This window comes from Myotis davidii, unplaced genomic scaffold, assembly GCF_000327345.1.
Source record: "Myotis davidii unplaced genomic scaffold, ASM32734v1 scaffold290, whole genome shotgun sequence".
Lineage (NCBI taxonomy): Eukaryota > Metazoa > Chordata > Mammalia > Chiroptera > Vespertilionidae > Myotis > Myotis davidii.
This window is the reverse complement of record NW_006285049.1, coordinates 3,336,699-3,357,682: the sequence shown is the minus strand read 5'-3', so window position 1 is coordinate 3,357,682 and position 20,984 is coordinate 3,336,699. Positions and strand designations below refer to the sequence as shown.

At 41.7% G+C, this 20,984-nt stretch overlaps 1 protein-coding gene across 7 annotated transcripts in view; it reads right to left on the bottom strand.

The window, feature by feature from the left end:
- SLC38A1 (solute carrier family 38 member 1) overlaps positions 1–20,984 on the bottom strand; it is a 70,883-nt gene that overhangs the window by 7,774 nt on the left and 42,125 nt on the right. For all 7 annotated transcript variants that reach the window (XM_006755519.2, XM_006755521.2, XM_015558614.1 and 4 more), the window contains 7 exons: positions 8,871–8,944; positions 6,828–6,920; positions 6,203–6,284; positions 5,177–5,259; positions 3,071–3,129; positions 2,832–2,945; positions 602–681 (listed from right to left, as the gene is read on the bottom strand). In XM_006755519.2, coding sequence (XP_006755582.1) covers positions 602–681; positions 2,832–2,945; positions 3,071–3,129; positions 5,177–5,259; positions 6,203–6,284; positions 6,828–6,920; positions 8,871–8,944 — 585 coding nt within the window. The remainder of the gene's footprint in view (positions 1–601; positions 682–2,831; positions 2,946–3,070; positions 3,130–5,176; positions 5,260–6,202; positions 6,285–6,827; positions 6,921–8,870; positions 8,945–20,984) is intronic.

Below are 20,984 nucleotides of genomic sequence, written 5' to 3'. Positions count from 1 at the left end.
TCTGGTAATGGTAAGCTAAAAAGAGAACCAATGAGGCAAGGTATAAGTAGGCCTTTAGTTTTCTCTAGAAGAGCAATCAAAATCGAATCCATAGAATCATCTTAATCATTTAAAATGACCGACAGAATTCTTTTGTCTAGTTTGTGGTCTCAGCATTAATTTTTCTCTGCCTGATTTACCAGCCTTTTCCATCTAAATCAACAGGCAAATCAGATATCATGTGTTTAGCAGTTTACAGATATTGAATCTGAAGATCATTATATTCTACCTGCCAAGGAAATATAAGTAACATAAAGCAACCCAAATACTTGAACTCTCTAAGTAATACAGTATTTGAAAAACCAGTTTAACAAAAAAAAGCCTACAGAATGTACCACTTTCTATATTTACATCCAAAATATATTGCAGGTTTCGGGTTTTTCTTCCTCTTTTGTTTTTGCTTTCTTAAAATGCAGAACTTGCTCAAGAATGGCAGAAAGTAAATGTTAAAACTGGGTGATGAATCCGTGGGGTTCATTACATGAGTCTGTTTATTTTAATACAGGGCTTGCCTGTTAATGAGGGGTTATAAAATGATCAAGGTAAAAAAAAAACCTCTTACTCTTTAAGCTCACTGTAGATTGGCAGGACTGATGGATGGCAGACAAATGCAAATGCAATAGTAGGTAGAGCATACACGGTCTATTTGAAAGAAAAAAAAACATTAAAAAAAGGTATTTTTATCATAAAATTATTCAGCTCCAGGATTTCTGAGCTGTAGTTTTATCTGACAGCTCTTTAGAATCCCTGGATTATTTGGTTATTAGGAGGGCTTTGATATCTAAAATAGGAACAGCTTTCCAAAGAGAGTTTATCTAGCTTGAGACATTAGGCACTTGGCTCAGAGAGGTTTGAGACCCATCTCACCTGCAGCGTATTTTACATCCTCCAGACATAGCATAACCCATTTTTATATGGCGCTAACCAGTTACACTGCACTTCTCCTGCATTATCTCTCGGAGTCCTACAACAGCCTGAGCAGTAGGCAGGCCACTGCTGTTCTCCTGACTCCCTCCAGCGGGTCAGGTGACATGCCCAGGACTTCCACCTCTATGCTCTTTGCTATATGTGTAGGCTGCATCTAAACAGACTTAAAAGGTGGCTTCTAAAAAAGAAGAATAGTTCCACATTCACTACTTTGGCTTCATTCTTAGAGTTAAAAGAGAGGCAGAGAGCAATAGAGAGACAGATCTGTTTTCTTAGATATGACTTTTTAAAACTTTCAAACTCAACATAACTTGTTTTTTAAAAAAAATATATTTTTATTGATTTCAGAGAGGAAAGGAGAGGGAGAGAGAGAGAGATAGAAACATAATTGAAGAGAGAGAATCATTGATTAGCTGCCTCCTGCACGGCCCACACTGGGGATTGAGCCTACAACGTGGGCATGTGCCCTGACAGGGAATTGAACCGTGACCTCCTAATTCCTAGTCAATACTCAACCACTGAGCCATGCCGGCCAGGCTCAACATAACTTCTTATGCAAAAAGAAACTGGAAGGAAAGGTAGCATTTGTCATGCTCTAATTTTGCCCAAGCACTGAACCCACCTCATTCTTAAAAACAAACCAACAAACACAAAAACAACAACAAAAACCCAGTAAGATACAGAATAGAATACTTGTTTTTACACGTGGGGTTGGGTAATTTGCTTGAGGGCTCAAGTCCAAGCCTGACTAGTCCCACAGTCCACTGCTCCCTATACTATTAATATCGCATAGTATGACGGTTTCGTAAGTACCAACTTGTGGTGGCATGTGTATTTCAAATGTGTAAGCTGGGGAAGTTGGAGGCATTTCTTTTAGTCAACACCAGATAGGAAGCAGTGGGCTGAGGATGTTGTCAATCTATTTTTTATAGATCGATAGGAAAGGGCTGAGACAATCATCGAGAAAGACATTTTCACAGAGAATGCTTAACATTGTCCTACATGTAAACTGGGTTAAGAGAAAGCATGAAGCCCTAGCCGGCTTGGCTCAGTGGATAGAGCTTCAGACTGTGGACTGAAGGGTCCCAGGTTCGATCCCCAGTAGGGGGCGTGCAGGAGGCAGCCGATCAATAATTATCATCATTGATGTTTCTATCTCTCTCTCCCTCTCGCTTCCTCTCTGACATAAAGAAAATGTATTTTTTTTTAAAAAGAGGGAGCATGAAATATAATCCTATCTAATAAAAGGGCAATATGCAAATTAACCATCACTCCACCACAAATATGGCAGTGCCCAGTCCTCTCAGCCCCGCCAGAGTGCCCCAGTCCCGGGGGCGTGGCCGCTGAGAATGGGCAGCATGAGCGGCCTGGCGCAATGCTTGCTTTGTTGCTGCGTCCAGTTTGGGCCAGCCCCCTGGAGCCAGAGCAGACACGGACAGGGATAGGGGCGCCGACCCACAGCCTCTGCAGCCGAGTGCAGGCCTGGAGAGGAGACGGCAGGCCTGCCTCCTGTGGAAGCAGCGCGGGTCCCTCCCGCCTCCCGCGGAAGCGGTGCAGCTCCCGTGGGTGCCAGCAGCTCGCTTCTGCCTCCCGTGGAAGCAGCGCGGTCCCCGGGGCACGCTGCAGCTCCCCCCCGGCTCCTGAGGAAGCGGCGGGCGGCCTACTGTGCATGATATTGCGCGATGGGCTACTAGTATTTGTATATTTCTCAAAGGTCTCTAAATGGATTGTGGAATTTGGAAGCAGGGGACTGTGTCCTTTTGAGATTGAATACATTTAAAACAGTTTACTTACTACAAGAATAAAAAATATAATGCCATTAATAAAAATGCTCTTTTTTATATTTAAAGGATAAGGAAACTTACCTTTGAATTGAAGGTAACATATTTTGGCGTACACATGTCAGCATTTGTTGAATTAGCACTTGTTGCATTTAGCCCTGGAACAATGCAGGGAATCTGAAATTTCTTGTAGATCACCTGATATTAAAAAAAAATAGGAGAAACAATATAGACTTTATATCAAATAGAGCCAACTAAGGAATAATGGTTACATAGCACTGTACTATGGTAAAACCAAACCAACTATTCCAACCGACACTTACCACTATTAGGAAAAAAACCATACAGCTCAAGGAAAATCCACTAGTATAGCCAAGGTACCCTAAAAAAAGTTTAAAAAAATTAAAATTACTATTTTATCCATCACCTTATTTCTTTCAATGACTTTAAAAAAAAATACATTTTTATTGCTTTTAGAGAGAGAGGAAGGAAGAGAGAGAGAGAGAAACATCAATGTGCAAGAGAAACATCAATCAGTTGCGTCCTGTATGTGCTCTGATGGGACTGAACCTGCAACCTGTGAATAGGCAACCTTCCTGTGCACAGGATGATACTCAACCAACGGAGCCACCACAGTCAAGGTAATGCATTTTCTCCAGCACAGCTGGGGTTCGAATGCCAATGTGAATGTAAGATTTATTCTTTGATAGTGCTACTTGATTTGGCGAAAATTTGACTTTAAGTAAAAACATTATCATTATGAGTTTTGATTCCAGTTCTCCCTGACACACTGGAGAACAGCTTCCCAGAATCCAGGGGAAAACAGCCTCCCAAACTTAGTCATGGAATTCTGCTGCGGTACGCTGATGGATACCTAAGGCCAAATCCATTCCTCTTTATTATGCACTTGTTGTGTACATAATGCTATCAGCCACAATCCTCCTCTTCCCAAATGAGAGGCATGCACAGAGGAGAGGGAGTGATTTCTAGGGATAAACTGAGCATCTGGGGATCTTTACCTCTCCCCTTAGAATGTCTGGCAGATCTCCAACCACCGTAACCTCCAGAGAGGCAGAGTTAAGTGGCATCTGGGGGCTGCACTATTCTCATCTCTGGGGGAGAAGGGCCCTTCTCTACTTAAACTGAGAAGACTTATGTGTATATACATACAAAAGCCTAAACACAGACCCAGAAACCAGAACATTAAGTAGTTTGGGTGTGTGTGTGTGTGTGTGTGTGTGTGTGTGTGTGTTGAACGTCTACTTATAGATCTTACAGAACAGCTACAGAGGCTGGGTATTTTTCATACAAAACAAAAGAAAAAACCATGGTTAGCAATCATTTTGGGAAGAACTTTAAATGTCTGCCTGGAATTAGCCCAGAATGAAAGGAAATGCATTTTAGAAGGTTTGGACTGGCCGGCAGTGCGGCCACATCATTCGATGTGTGAAACTCCCACAACATCAGACACACTCGTCTCTGACGATAAGCACACCTAGAGAAGTCAGAGCCAAATGGATATGGCCCAGTGGTTGTTTCCTACTTTCGACCTTTCACTTTTCTCTCTCTCTGTAATGAGGCAAATAACGGAGGTTGGTTAGACTTTGGTCATTTAAGAGTAATTCACTATACTCTGGGGAATAAATAGAAGCAACTTTCGGTCTTGATATTAGATTTTTTAAAAATCAAATTGTCTAAATAATCAGGAGAATTCCATTTTTTTGACTTTTCTCAGAACAGCCTGTAAGTTTGTGCTACTGGAAATATGCACGCCTGTTGCCGGCCCCCATAGCTCTCTAGAATGATTGCTTAGGAAGTCACATACTGACCAGTGTTTTGTTTTGCTTTTTTTTTTTTTTTAAAATATTTTTTATTGATTTTCTACAGAGAGGAAGGGAGAGGGACAGACAGTTAGAAACATCAATGAGAGAGAAACATCAATCAGCTGCCTCCTGCACACTCCCTACTGGGGATGTGCCCGCAACCAAGGTACATGCCTTTGGCCTGAATCGAACCTGGGACCATTCAGTCCGCAGGCTGATGCTCTATCCACTGAGCCAAACCGGCTGGGGCTTGTTTTGCTTTTAAAAGCCTTTTATTGATTTTAGAGAGAGAGGAAGGGAGAAGGGGGGTGGGGGGAGATCAGAGAGTGAAAAACCAATCGGCTGCCTCCTGCACACTTTCTATCAGGACTGAGCCCATAGCCCAGGCATGTGCCCTGATCAGGAATCGACCTGGCAACTTTTTGGTGCGCAGGATGACGCCCAACCAACTGAGCCACAGTTATATCCCATATTAAAGTTGAGACTGGTTAATACTTATAACTTATCATTTACTTAATTTTTACTGTATAAGTGAAAGTTGAGGGCAAAGTTGCTCATTTTACTAGGTTTCTGATTTATCTGGGCACTGTAGAGATCTTTCCTTACCTAAGTTTTTCAGGAGACACAGAGGGAGAATTATGCTGAAGGTGACAATCACCACCAGGACACGGCCATCCACGTACCAGGCTCTGAAAGACATTTCATCGGGGAGGCCATATTTCCTCAGAAAATTTTTACTAATATTTTCATTGTTATTAAATTTTATCATTATTCAGGTGTTATCCAAACACTTTAACGCAACCACTACTCCTTTACTGCTGTCTTTCCCCCGTGCGACGGAAGAAGGGATATTGTTTTCTTTTCCTCCTCTATTGGCCAATGAGGCATTCCTTTGAATTATTTATGTGGCTTCAAAGCTGAATGCACACATTGCATTCTGTCAGATTACAACTTGTATCATCAATTATTTAAAGAGAAAGTTCCTTTTTGTTTTGGCTGCCTAATATCCTCGAAAAACAAGTCACCACAGGCTCTCTCCCTTATCTCTTGCATTTGACCTTAAATCCTGATTATAGAACACTAGGGCTATGGCTTCGATGATTCTCCCTTGAAAGAAAACAGAAACTAAGACCCACAAGGACAGTTAAACAAGAGAGAGTCAAAACATAACGGCTGTACCAAGTGTAGCTGCAACATTTTCCAGGGTTAACTACATCTTTAACGAAGGTGGCTCATGTAAGTTTTGCTTCCAAAATGCTATGTCCCTTCTTTTTAAAAAGGGTCTTAATTTTGTTTTGTTTTTTGCATGTTCTACATCTGTGTTAAAAAATACTCTGTATCTGTTCCATTTCACAGAAACTAGACAGAGATTTTAGGCTCTTGAGAAAATGCAGCATCTACCATTCTGCAGCCTGACCGATGAATCTGCCTTGGAAATGCTCATATTCAAGGGGTTCTCTCTGCTTCTTTTACTTAGATAACTCCAGAGAAACATGTTGAAACAACAAACAGAAAAAACAGCCTGGAGAAAACTTTGTTTCGGCTATTTTCATAAAACAAAAACTTTGGTTAGCCCACATTTCGATTAAAAACATTTTAATTACCTTACCAAAAAAAGGGTCTATGACTTACGAGAATGTCTCTTCCTTTCCCATTAGAAACTTTATGGCAGAGGGTAGTTCATTTTTGACTATGAAGAGGTAGCTCAGCATTGCTAGAGGAAAATGAGAACATTTTAGAAAGAAGATACTGAGGTTCATGTTGCAAGCCGTATAAAAGGTTACCAGCCTGCTCTTAGAGTAACCTTCAGTAAGACACGAAGACAGCGTTAGATACTCTCACAGTTTCCTTGGTTTTAAATAAGTGACTGCTGTCTCCACTTTACTTTCCATGTTGCGTTTTAGCAATGGGAATGATAACTTCTTGAATTATGTTAAAATTCATGTGACCACCCACCCACCAGAATTAGAAAACATAATAAAGTTTACCTACTTTATTTTTTTAAATATATATTTATTGATTTCAGAGAGAGGAAAGGTGAGGGAGAGAGAGAAATATCAATGGTGAGAGAGTCATTGGTTAGCTGCCTCCTGCACGTACCACACTGGGGATTGAGCCCACAACTTGGACATGTGCCCTGACTAGAAATTAAACCGTGACCTTCTGGCTCATACGTCGACACTCCACCACTGAGCCACGCCAGCAGGACCACCTACTTTAAAGTTAAGTATAAAAGCATGGTTGTGTTTGTTTTTACCTCCTGTGTTCTGTAGAGAGGTGGCTCCAAAGATGACAAACTTCCCCGTGGTGCCGAAGACCTGCTCTCCCAGCTTTTCATAAACCATGCAACCTATTTAGACATCGTATTTGAGAACACAAGAAATGACAGGGCTCTAAAAGTTAAAACTAGCCAAGATTCATCACACTACTGACTATTCCCCAAGTTATTTCATGTCTTTCTCAAAACCACACAAATGGCCTTCTTGACTTTGCAAGGGTTAAGGGCATTCTCGTCGTAAAACAACCTTGGCCACTGGTTATGCTCATATGCATGCATACAGTCCTGTAGTTGATCTCTTACCCCTTCACTGTCCGTCCCGCCCCCCGTCTCCTTTTCCCCCCATTGACCTCTCCCTGCCACCTCAATCCCCCAGCACATACCCTCACCCCCTTAGTGTCTGTATCCATTGGTTATGCTTATATGCATGCATACAAGTCCTTTCGTTGATCTCTTACCTGCCCCCCAACCACGGGCCCCATCCTACTCCCCTGCATTCCCTCTGAAGTTTGACAGTCTGTTCGATGCTTCTCGTCTCTGCGACTATTTTTGTTCATCAGTTTATGTTGTTCATTATATTCCACAAATGAGTGAGATCGTTATCTTTTTATCTTTCTCTGACTGGCTTATTTCGCTTGGAGGGTGGGGGTGGCTGAGGAGAGGTCAATGGAGGAAAAGGGAGACTTATGTAATACTTTAAGCAATAAAGAATTTAAATTAAAAAAATAAATAAATAAACAACCTCTTGACATTTTTAAATGTCAGACATGACCACGAATTCTCCTTTCTCAGGTTGGCTACAAAAGCATTACAATTCAACCATTAGGTCATAAGGCTTATTTCTGACTACCTTAAATAGTCCTTTTACTTTACTGGGGGAATTCCTCACTCGGACGTGTTGTCAGGTCTGGTGAATATCATTAAAATAAAGGTTTGATTTAAAAATAAAAATCCTTACAGTTGGGATAAAAGGCTCTCTTTTAATTAATAACCTGAATGTTTAGGTTAACAAAGAACTATCCTAATCATATTCCTTCAATGTTCATGTATTCTAAATATAATAACAAGTTCAGAAACATGTAATAGTCACACCATCAGAATTCTGATTGTTTGTAAAATTTAGTTCAAAAGTAAGCAACTCACCTAAGAGAGCAGTCAAGAGGTCTACCTAAACAATAATTTGGCTCTAGCAAAATTCTAAAGTATTCAACTAGCCTTTCTCAATAAATACTAAGATTCAAAGCCATCCATTTTTAAAAAAGTGTTTCTATTTCTTTATGACAATTCAGCTGACATTTTCAAAAGGTTCACAGAAGTAATATGGGTCAGGCTAAATTAAACTTTTGTTTAATCTCTCATAAGACTGATGTTTAAACCAGACAACGGTTAGACCCTCAATTTATTACAGAATGTTCCAGTTAAATGGAGTCGTCTATACACAATAACAGTCGGGCAATGTAATTTTAGCTAATGCAAAAGTCAAAGTATTACAAACATAACCCATTATCCCAGGAATAGAAAATAAACACTTCAGGTATTACACTGCACAGAGTCCTTGAAATCTTTTCCTAGCACACTCACTCCCATAGTCCCTCGCGAGTAACATTTTCTCCTTGAAATAGGCACAGAAGAGAATGAAAGCTCTGTTTACTTTTAGAACTTGGAGGCTATAATATAAAAAACATGGGATCCTTGTTCTGGATGTATAAAGACCCGGGGAAAAACAAAAGCCTTTAAAAGGAAGTCATCTTAAAGTAGGAAGAAAAAAAAAAGAGGTATAATTGAGGGTTTATTTAAATGACAACACCATTGTGCACTCTTCATGACAATTTAATTTACAGTTGCTGTATCTATTTCTCTGTGTAAATACTACTATAGGTCTTCCAGTGACTGACGGCTGAAGTGCTCTTTTTCTTTAATAATCAAGTTTCTGAGCAGGAAGAGCATCATTTGTTTACAATTTCATCACCATCAGAATCCTTCCTCCTGGCTTTAACAAAAGTAGACCTATGAGCAGCTTACCTGTTTCCTTTGAACAGATCAACAGAAGGTTTATTGAATATATAGACAGCAGTGTCACCGAAGACAAAAGTACCCTAAAGCAAAAAAAAGAAATCATGTCAGAACTATAAAAGAACATACTCTGACCTTATGTTTTAGAAAACCAGAGGCTTGTTTATTTGGTTAACACTATTTGTAGATGGTATCCGAATTGTGGAATCTATTAGTCATACCTTCTTTAAAATCCTTGATCAGAATGTTCTACCAGATAAAGAACTGCCCATTAGAATCTGAGTAACGAACAGTTCAAATCCTTTACGTAATTCAAAGCCTAAATAGTAATCTGAGATCATTTCAGTTGGGATGACTCTAAAACATTATGAAGGAGAGATTTTGCAGTCTGTGTGCCCTGCCCCCTCTGAGTAAGGAATGAGGAGGGGGTGTGAGGACTGGGGAGGCTGGGGGAAGGTTTGCTGTGACCCTTAGGTCAGTGACCATGTGACTTTGGGCAACTGGCCCACTTTCTCCCATCCCTAGATCCCTCACCTATAATATAAAGACACAAGCCAAATAATATCTAACATTCTTTTATCCAGTTTTCTATGGCTATTTATGAATCTATACATGGAACCATTGAGATCATTCACTTTCTTTGCACCTGGTTCCTCTTGAAAGCATAAGCACCTCTTTTAATGGATGGGAAACATTTTGACAATCAAGCACAATGAAAATACGTTTCTGGATGATGAACTCCTGTTTTTGTTTTAGTACTTCTGGCTCATTATCCAATCCTCCTCAAGAAAAAGCACAGTTAAAACAAGATGGCAGATTACATAGATTATGTCTATATCATTTGGTTAAAACAGACATCATCATGGAAACTGAAGCCTATTTATTAAAAAGAAAACATTTCCAATCCCCCAGATGAAACCACTCACGCCCTGATGTAGGGAAGTACATCCCTAGCATAGTACGTACATGACTGTAATTGATTCTCTGTCTGAGTAAGTAAGGCAATTGTTTTTCTAGCAGGTGCTATTGACAAGTCCTTGGCAAACCTGCAGTTCTCTCTGCGTGGGTTGTCTCGCTCCCAAACCCTCTCACCACCTCTCACACCTGCTGCACCTCTGCCCTCGGTCCACTCGGATGTCACTTCCTTGGGTGCTTTCCCTTGCCCCAGACAGAAAGACTTCCCCCTAGCTCTCTCGGGTTTTATGGCACTTCGTTTTCCCCATATCCACTGGGAGTACAAAACGATCAACTGCAGGGTAGGTGGACTGCCAGAGATGGCCAGAAAACACAAAAGGAACAGAGCTCAGCAGAAGTAAGACAAAAATTGGGAGAAAGAATAGAAACCCCAGCACTTTGGATGGAGGTTAACAAATAAAGGAGAATTTAAATGAAGATACGGCTGTAAGGAAGTGCCTTCATATATAGACCGAGTTAGCGAAGATCCTTGAACAGGAGGGGATAAAGAGGGTAAGTCCCTTATTATCTATTCTGGCTGAGGGACACAAGACACTGAGAGCAAGCATGTTTTATTAACCACTCCAGTAGTTTCGAGATATGTAAGGGAACATGATTTGATATGCTGCGCCAGAGGGTAAGATATAGGAGACAGTTGTGGTATGATTTTTCTTTCATCTTTTAAGATAAACAATATTTATGTGGAAGAAGTAAGCTTCGAGTTCCACTCAGAGTTCACACATGATTTTAGGGGCACTGAACACTAAGTGGCAACTCTGACATGTGCATGTGACAGGCCACGGAAGATTTCTGTGTGGCACAGAACAGCATGGGCTTCCCAGCTGGAGGCAGGATGGAGGCAATTTTAGGATTAGCCACGTGCTACGCTACAGTGACCACGTACCCTGTGAGCCAATTCTCCTGGGACTGACCTGGGGAAGAGTGGGGGACTTACCACGGGGCCCCAAGCTAATGAGCAAAGAGTATGACCTTGTAGGAGCTATGTGCCTAGCAGAAGGGATAATTACTAAAATCTACGTAATGATTAACCAAAGGCCCTACATCCGGGCAAATGGGTTACTTATTAGCAAAAGAAATATTATAAAGAAACATCTTGGAAACTGCTCTTGGTCCCCTTTATAACACATTCTATTCCGTTGAATCTCTTTGTAGATGATGCTCAGCTGGCCTGTGGCCCTTGGCAAGAGATAAAGAATTTCTTCATAAACTCCTATTGTTTCTTTTTTTTTCTTTTTTAATGGGAGACGGGTGTGTGTTTTTAATCTGCACCCAAGGATAAGTTTTTCATTGATTCCAGACAGAGAGGAAGAGACAGGGGAGAGAGAGAAATATCACTCCATTGCCTCACACACGAGCCCCAACCAAGGATTGAACCCTCAATTTGGGCATATACTGACTGGGAATCGAACCCGCAACCCTTCAGTGTGGGGGACGACATGCTAACCACTGAGGCATACCGGCCAAGGCGCTTCTTTTTCCTTTTCAGGTAAGGGAAGTGTTGATCAGGGAAGATTTTAAGAGGGATTTTATCCTCTTCCCCACACTTAACAGCAGAATGAAGTCCTCCCACAGTGATGAGAATTCCCTGATCATGTGCTTAAGCGACATAACCTTGCACCCCAGACAAGAGGACCTGCACAGAGAGAGTATGATAGCTTCTGCCTTTGGCCACCCAATCTCCGAGGACGCTCCTCTCATCTCTCCCAAAATACAGATCTTCCCTCCAAAGACTAAAGGCGAATAAGAACAAAAATATTTTCCTATCAGGTCACCCCTGCAGATCCAAATTCTATATGTAAGATTCTAAGACTGCTTTAGGCTATAATAGATTCTAGCATTAATGGGATTAAATTTTTAAAAAGTGGATTCTTAGAAAGGACCGATACATTGTCTAATGGGCTACAATAGATCCGAGAAAAGTTTGAGGATCCGGTCAGGGATGTCAGAGATGAAGAAATTGTGACATCTAAACTCAAGTAACCTCAAAGACACAGATACCAGGAGGGTGGTTACCAGAGGGAAAGTGGGGTGAGGGAGGGTGAAGGGGGTCAAATATATTGTGAGGGAGGGAAACTAGACTTTGGGTGGTGAGCACACTATGTGATAAACAAATGATGTATTACAGAATTGTACCCCTGACACCTATATAATTTTATTAACTAATGTCATCCACATAAATTAATGGGCTACAATAGATCCGAGAAAAGTTTGAGGATCCGGTCAGGGATGTCAGAGATGAAGAAATTGTGACATCTAAACTCAAGTAACCTCAAAGACACAGATACCAGGAGGGTGGTTACCAGAGGGAAAGTGGGGTGAGGGAGGGTGAAGGGGGTCAAATATATTGTGAGGGAGGGAAACTAGACTTTGGGTGGTGAGCACACTATGTGATAAACAAATGATGTATTACAGAATTGTACCCCTGACACCTATATAATTTTATTAACTAATGTCATCCACATAAATTAAAACACACACACACACACACACACACACACACACACACACACACACACACACAGCCTCGTTATAAAATGAGATCATAGGACGTACTCCCGCCCTGGCAGCAGAGCCCTTGGAAGAGGTGGAGGTGAAGCCGCAGTCACCCCTGCGGATCCAGAAATAGCTCGGATGGGGCTGCCACGCAGGAGAGTGCTTTCAGCTCTCCCAGGACCCACTCTTCTCAAAATACAGAACCCTTCCCGGCCTCCCCAGCACACCTCTTCCTGTCCTCTCCCTGCCAGTGACGGGCAGAGCAGCTTTTCTTGGTTTAGTGTGTGTGTGAATGACGTCGGGCTCTTGTTACAGTGAAGATTCTGATTGAGTAGGTCTGGGGTGGGACCTGAGATTCTGCATTTCTAACAGGCTCCCAGGTGATGCGGGTCATGCTGGTCCATGGGCCCCTCTGGGAGCAGCAGGGCTTTAAGCTGAGCTCCGGCCCTGTGGTATGTACATCTCAGTGTTTCTGATTTTCACAACCACTGAAGGAGGGCTAACCCGCCCGCCACACTGTCTGCAGGTGGGTGCCACGCGCGATTACCTGTAACGTGGGCCCGCGGCTGCGCAGGTGAGACTGCACTTAGAGCTGAACTATTATCATTCCCTGAGTCACCGACCTGCCCTCAGTGTGAAAGCGAGGTCTTATCTACTTCCTTTGGTTGACTTCCTCGGGGCACTAGGGCCCTGAGGTATATATTCACCAAGGTATATGCTTTCCACCCACTCCTGTCTGCCTCATCCCAGCCTGTTCCTTTCCTGGGGTTCTCGAGGCCAGAGAGCCAGTGACGCCAAAGGCCTGGAGTAACCTCAGTCCCAAGTCCTGGGAGGCTCCGAGGAGCAGAGAGCTGGGCCCGCTGATGGGGACGGCAGATTGGCCTCCCCCACACACCCAACAGGCTGGAGTCTTTTGCTGCTGCCTCCCCCATGCCTACTCCCCCATGCCTACTCCCCCATGGCAAGGCCCTGGGACCAGGGCACCAGGCCAAAGAGTCTTCTTTTTGTCCTTCATGGCCTCGGGCATCGTCTTAATAGTATCTGGCTTTGTGCTTAGAAATAAAACACATGTTCACCAAGGTATATATTTCTTATTTTCAACTCCACTCCGCTCCTGCACCAGCCATGTCTCTATCGTTCCAAACGGGATATGAGGCTCAGTGCACTATATAATTCTTCCTCTTCTAAACCTGGTCGAAGGTATAAAACTGTTACCATCCTCAAGCCAGTGAGCAGAAAGTCCGCATAAAAACCCCCTGCGCTGGAGGAAAAGTGATTTTTATCACCAATCCTGCTTTCATCCATCAGCATCTCCCACCATCTTCAGGCCCTCACTCCAAAACTCAAGGACATATATGCTGGTTGAGGCAAAATATCTACACGAAAATGTAAAACTTCGGTACAAGGAAACATATTGTTTACTGGCCAACCATCCTCCAGTCCTTCCCCCTGCTGTGACCTCTCTCTCCCTCAGTCCCTTCTACCTCTTACCTTTCTTCTACATTTCCAAACTGTCTCCCCTTCCTGCACGTTTTCATTCATCTTTTATTGCCACTAGCTCCCCCTGCTCTCCCATTCCACTTGCGATTCTTCCCCAGGGAAACGTCTGTATGAAGTAAAGATTTAAAAGCGCTGCTGAGCGGTGCACAGTGCTAGCTGGGGACGAAGGGAGCTCTGGGCGTCCTGGAGAACCCCACTGAGAGTGGTCAGATGTGGGGGTTTCCCAGGCGAGTGTGCTGGCCAGCCAGCGGGAAAGGAAAGTTAGCGGGTGGGAAAGAGAAGGCTGTAAGTGAGCGACCGTGCCATCTCAGCCGAGCAGGGAAGGAAACACAGACATTCAGGGGCAGAGACGGTGCGAGTATGCAAGGCTGGGTGCTGGGAGTAGAAGACGTTGTGGGCAGAAGTCGGGTCATTGCAGAGGTGGTGGTGCAGCGTGGTTCCTGGCCCAGGGAAGCCAGGCAGGTGGGAAGCTTAAGTGGAGAGGAAAGAGGACACAGAGGAAGAATGGTTTATTTCTTGAGAGCTCAAGTGGAAGGAGATAAGGTGTCCTGGGTCCCTAATTCATGTGAAAGTTTATTTTGAAAATTTCAAAATTATCTTTGACATACAAATGCATTCATTTCCTGGAGCTTTAGTTTACTTTAATGGGAATTCAATATAATCAATAAAACATTTTCTTGATCTTTACTAAAATTAAATATCAGGGTATTTGTTATGTTAGGTCCATGCTAAGCACGTATTAAAAACATGTCACTTAGGAGTAGTGCAATTGCTATCTATTTTACATATAAGAAAGTTGAAGTTCAGAGAGGTTACATATTTTGTCTAAAGTCACATAGCATCAGGGCCCTCAGGCCTGGGAATCGGACTCCAAAGTCCTTATCACCATCACGCTATGCTGGCCGCCCAAGGCAATGTGCAGAAAATGTGTAGGAATGAGAGCAGAAGACAAAAAGTTAGCTTAAAATACATCAAACTATTAACAGAGCTCAAGTTTGAACAGTGACACTTTGGATGATTTCTTTATACTTTTTAAATTAATTTCAAAAAAGTCTTTACTGATTATCTTACCTTTACAATACAAGTATTGAAACAAAAAAATATAAATAGCCTTTCAAATATTATTATTCCAAACCCTTTTGGGGAGTGTGGTTAAATCCCAAGCTCATTAATATAGCCCCCATTTCATTTAAAGAGCTCACAAAATATGAAAAGAGGCAGAAACATTTAATCATTCAGTCCTGAAGTGGACATCTTAGTCATGAAATTCTGACTAAATTTCAACATTCTAAGGGTCAGAGGCCCAGCACCCTGGGATCTGATAGCATGTGACTGTTTGTAATATTTACCAACTGAACTAAGGAAGGAAAGGATGGTTTTAAAGGTTGGAGAGGGAACAGGTGGTGGTCAATTATTTGTATAATTCATTCTATGTGTTTCCTTGTAGGTAAATCTAAATTCTTTGGTACGAGCCTCACTGTTGGTTAGATATTTTATTTTGTCCAGAGAAAGAAATATGTATCACTGATGACCAAATCAAATAATATCTAACAGATTTATTCCTAAAAAGAAAGAAGTATTTAAAAGAGGTATGCAGATGGAACTATAATTTGTCAGTTTAGTTGACACTTTGTGAGGTTAAACAAGTTAGGAGGAGGCCTGACTTTAAATGAGGAAGTTATGCCAGGAAGAAAGTCATATGCCCATACCACTTCCTGTTTTGCCTATAGTCCTTAGTAGAGCTGCGGTTTTGTGGGCGTTCCATTTATAACTCCTTCCTCTTCCTTCCATTCCCAAGAATAACCGGTTTCCCTTCTCCTCAAACCTAGAACCTTTCCATCATTTTAAAATGATGCCCCCTTTATCATACTGTAAACATGTACCTCTTCAGTGACAGAAAAAGTCCCTGTGGGATTTTTGCACACGTGTGTGCAGATAACACACGCTTACCTCTCTGGGTCCTAGAGAATTGACTTCTTATTAGGCACATCTTAGATGATTCACCAACTAAGCACAACTGCTCAATTTTTAAAAACAATGGGTGGGACTCATCTGCTACGTTTTTAACTCTTCCTGTTTACAAAACAGGCACTCATTATTACACAGTACTCATCATTAAATAAAGGAACGTGCTATACTTGGTATTTTGGACTTCCACTCCATTAGGAATGATGGGTTTGGGGCTTCGTTCATACTTTCCTACTGTTTCCATGGTAACGGTGCACATTTAAGGAGAGATGGGAGAGTTAAGAGGAAGACTTCATGGGTTTGTTCCCTAGAAATGATCTGTGTCCCTTCCCTTTCCCACCACCAGTTAGTGTCCTCCAGGGCAAATTACTTAGCCTCTGTGAATCTTACTTTATCTACAAAATGAGAATAATAAATAGGACTGTTATAAAGATCCCTTGAAACAATGTGTACTTTATAACTATCTTTTAAAATATATGTATTTTAAAAAATAAAAGCCATTCTCAGCTAGCAAGTCATACCAAAAGAGGCTGCAGGTGGCTTTGGCCTGTCGGCTGTCGTTGGCAGATACAGATATAGATCAGTGGTACCATGTGTCTGATGTACGGTGAAGCCTGTGGCAGTAGAGCAAAGCAAAACTAACTGGCCCTCACAGGGCCAGTTTTCCCAATCTACTAAACCAACTACCATGCCGGGAGTAATAAAGTTCAAGTTCACCTTGAAAATCCAAACTTCTGCACTCTACTGACCTATTGTGCTGATCCCCACCTGTCCTACTAAAACCCAGAACAGTGAACGGAAAAGGCATCCTATGCATCATGGAGGTGAATAATCCTATGAAAACCGTAGTATAGTTAAGTTGCTTCTTGCAAGCTAAGAAAAACACGGTGCTCCAAAATGTACCAGATGCAACTCAACACCGACAGGACTGAGCTCCGTGTACACTCTCTTGAGCGTGTGCGCGCAGATACGCACTCCTACCTCTCTGGGGCCAAGAGAACTGACTTCTTGGAACCCCTTATCAGACACATCTTAGATGACTCACCAAGTAAGCAAAGCTGCTCAATTTTTAAAAACAATGAGTGGGACTCACCGCCTATGATTGCCAACTCTTTCTGTTTACAAAATAGGCACTCATTTTGTGTAGCACAACGCTCACCACTTTCTCATTTCCCTATTTCTGAAAAGCTTCTTATTCCAGGGCATTTCAATAGAGTTCAGTGGCACTGTCACTGTCCTTTTTACATGTATTTCAATGTTGGCAAGCCTGAATGTGCCATTTCTCCCCTTCCAGTATTATTATTCCCAAACAAGAGACTCTAATGCCCATGATTTTTGCTGCCAGCTGAAGGACAATTTTCTCTTCAGATCATTTCTAGGGAGCAGTGATTATAACTCAAAGAATTTTAAAAACAAGTAACTGATTGACAAGACAGAAGATGAATGCAACCAACCCATGGACCTCCTAGGATCATCCGGAAGGGCAGGGTTTCCTTACTGACTTCCTCTTTTGCCCCGTTTTAAAGACAATTTGGTCTTTCCTTAGGAGGCAAAGAACTTCTGGCTTAGGAATGCACAGAAAAGACAATGTAACATTTACAGGGGAAAACTTGAGAAATATCACCCAGACCATCTTTGTTATGTTAAGAGCAAAATTATCTACTTGGTGGGTGTGATTCTAACTTTCTGGAATCACTATAAGGTAATAAAGCAATCATAGCTCAGGACTATTGCAATTTCACTCCAGTTTAGTAGAATTTGCTGAAAAAGGTTTAGAGACTTTAGAAAGCAATGTTGACGCAGAACACAAACCTCCTGATAATGAGAAGCTCATTTCTGCAACACAACAGTAATGATCAAGTACCTATAATAAATGAACAGCACTTAGAGCTATATGTTGATGGGTCTATAGTTCCAATTCCATTTCTGTCGATCCCTTGTGTAGGCCCAATTGTAAAACACTGAATTTAAAGCATAAAGGCACCTGACAGTCTGGTCTTAATTTATAGAGACCCTTATTTTTTAGGTTTACCCTTACTGGCATGGCTATTTACTGGCTTGTTTTGTAAACACTGTCATTATAGACAACACGATGTTGCATATTTTTGGTGGTCGGATAATGATAAGTGGTCCACAAAGGTAAATATTGCGAGAGAGACAGGGACAGAGAAACAGAATGAATTCACCTACAATCGAAGCAAACAATCAACAAAGCGAAGGAAATTGCTGTAAACCGACAATGACAACTAGTATCCTTTTTGCAAATAGCAATTTAACAACAAATGCCCTTTTAGCAATGCAATACTAATCTTGAACAGTATTTCTTAACAGAAATACTCTGAACTATTTTGAATTTTCAGATGAAGGAGGTATTCCCAGGAGAGTAACCACAATAACCTTTGATTATTATCATTACATCTCCACAGCATACTTAAAATTTGAGGGTGAACTAAACCTTTCAGTTATTTTTTTTCTTCTGATAAGTTTGCAACAACGATGAGAGCCACTGTTTTGTCCCAAAGCCTTGTTTTCCGTTTTGCAAAGTTGAATTCTTGCTTATTCATTCATTCGTTTATGTCAGTGAAACATTCTTGAGAATCAGCCACATGGCAAGCACTGTTCTAGATCTTGTTTTGGGGGAGTGGATTGAATTCAACAAGGAAGAATTAGACATTAATCCTGCCTTTGTAGGGCTCACAATTTAATAGGGAAAGTTAACTATATACCTAAGTAATGCCTTTCATCTGGGAGAATCAGAGACACATTTTTGGAGATGGCCCCTGACGTGGGCCTTACAGGACCATCAGGATGCACCATGGGACTGCACATCCCCAGGGCATGGGGATGGGGAGGTGGAAAGGCCGAGCTGAGAGGCATGGTGCAGGCAGCCCCTACGGAAAAGAGGGAGGTCACGTGTGGCTGATGCAGAGGCAATCTGAAGGGAGGTAAGGTTGAAAATATAGTTTAGACAGGTCGTACAGCACCCATTTCTCATTCTAGCTCTCATGCGTGGTCTAAATATCTACACTGAAAATATTTTTCTTCTCAAGTTTTCTATAGGTAAGAGGAAAAGGAAAACGTTGCACTCGTTTTATGTTCCCTAAAATACAGCTGATTTTATGTTCTCTAAAAAACAGCTGTTTTCAATAGTTCTTTCCCTGACAGCACACAGTGAAAAAGGTAACTTAAAGACTATAAACTTTCTACTCCCAGTCCATCCCCAGACCCCGAATCACTATCCAGAAGTAACCATGTCAACAGTTTTCTTGGGTTCTCTACCCAGATAGTCTGCAATTTATGCGTATGTACACTATCTCACCTTATGCTCACTTCACCCAAAATTCAGTTTGTTTTCATATCATCATATTCCTGGGAAATGTTTTCCATATCAGTATAGAGACAAATCTGTTTTACTCTTTTAAAATATCCTAGTTTATGGAACTACTATGCTTATTGGATCAATTTCCTAATAATAAACTTGGCTTTATTTGACTTTGGTGTTACTTGGTTTTTAATTCTTAAATATAAAAAGTTTAGTTAAATCCTTGGAAGAAATTAAATCCAAGGGCTCCTGAAGTCAGTGGGAAATCTTAAATAGCACATGAGGCAAAGTCAGGCACAGCTTTGACACATAGGAAGCAGTTCAGAAGGTTCATGGGTTTTGCAATATACGTTAGGCATATACGTTACTTGCCATGACCCGGCACGTGACCACCATCCTCCTCCCCCCGCACTACCCCCGCTCTTTGTCTACAATGTGGTATACTCAATATTGTAAAACTCATTACAATTAAGGTGATGGTTCGTGGTGGAACAGGAGTAAAATAATTCAGGAATACTGACTGACTCTACAAGGTGATTTAAAAGCGAAAGTATCAACTTCCAAGTTTCCATTGATAAGAATAAAATTCCCCTCGGGATGTACATAAATAATGTAAGTTTGGTTTCTGAAGAAGGCATCACTAAAAATATGTCTTAGATCACACAGGTTCTAGAGTCCAGGTGGAATCCTGGCTCCCATACTTTCTAAGTCATTATCAAGCCTCAGTTCCTTCACCTGTAAAATGGCACTGATATTTATAGTGCTATTGGTGGAGACCAAATGAGATAACATGGCATATGTGGGGTGGGGCAAAAGTAGGTTTACAGCTGTTCCTATGGAAAATAATACAATAATTATAAATTATCTATTTGTATAAAAACCCTGGGTGTAACATGTCACGTCTGAAGCTCGACCAATAAGAAGCAAATCAGTCCTGCAGGGGCTGTCTTGGAAACAGCTGTGCCCTCCCTGAGCTGTTTCCTGCGAGGGTGAGGTTTCAGGCAGGAACCTGGCCTCGGAGCATGGACGCAGTGAGTCCTGGGTCCTCTTAGCCACAGCTGCACCCTCCCCGAGCTGTTTCTGGTAAGGGCGAGGTTTGAGGCAGGAACTGGCTTTCAGAGCATGGAGGCACTGAGTCCTGGGTCAAGTTGCCAAGGGCTGTGCCCTGTCCGAGCTGTTTCCCGGGATGGCGAGGTTTGAGGCAGGAACCGGCCCTTGGAGTGTGGAAGCATATCTTTTATAAGAGGTCGTGGTGATAGTTTTACCCACAGCGTCTACAGGAACTGCTGCAAATTTACTTCTCGGTGGAAGCACCTTTCATTCCCAATATAAACTACCGATTCCATTAAATGAAACTTCAATTTCTAGACTTGATATAAACAGTGAAGTTGCTAAAACTATTAAAAAGGCCCAACTTCTCATTACTGATGAATGCACCATGGCATCCAGTCATGCTATAAACGCCATAGACAGATTACTAAGAGAAATGTGAATGTTGCATTTGGTGGGGAAGTTCTCCTTCTTGGAGGGGATTTTCGACAATGTCTCAGTATTATACCGCATGCTATGTGATCGGACATAGTACAAATGAGTTTAAAGTACTGTAATGTTTGGGGATGTTTCAGAAAGTTGTCTCTTACAACAAATATGAGATCAGAGGATTCTGCTTATAGTGAATGGTCAGTAAAACGTGGAGATGGCAAACTTGATAGCAGTTTTCATTTAGGAATGGATATTATTGAAATCCCCCATGAAATGATTTGTAACGGATCTATTATTGAAGCCACCTTTGGAAATAGTATATCTATAGATAATATTAAAAATATATCTAAACGTGCGACTCTTTGTCCAAAAAATGAGCATGT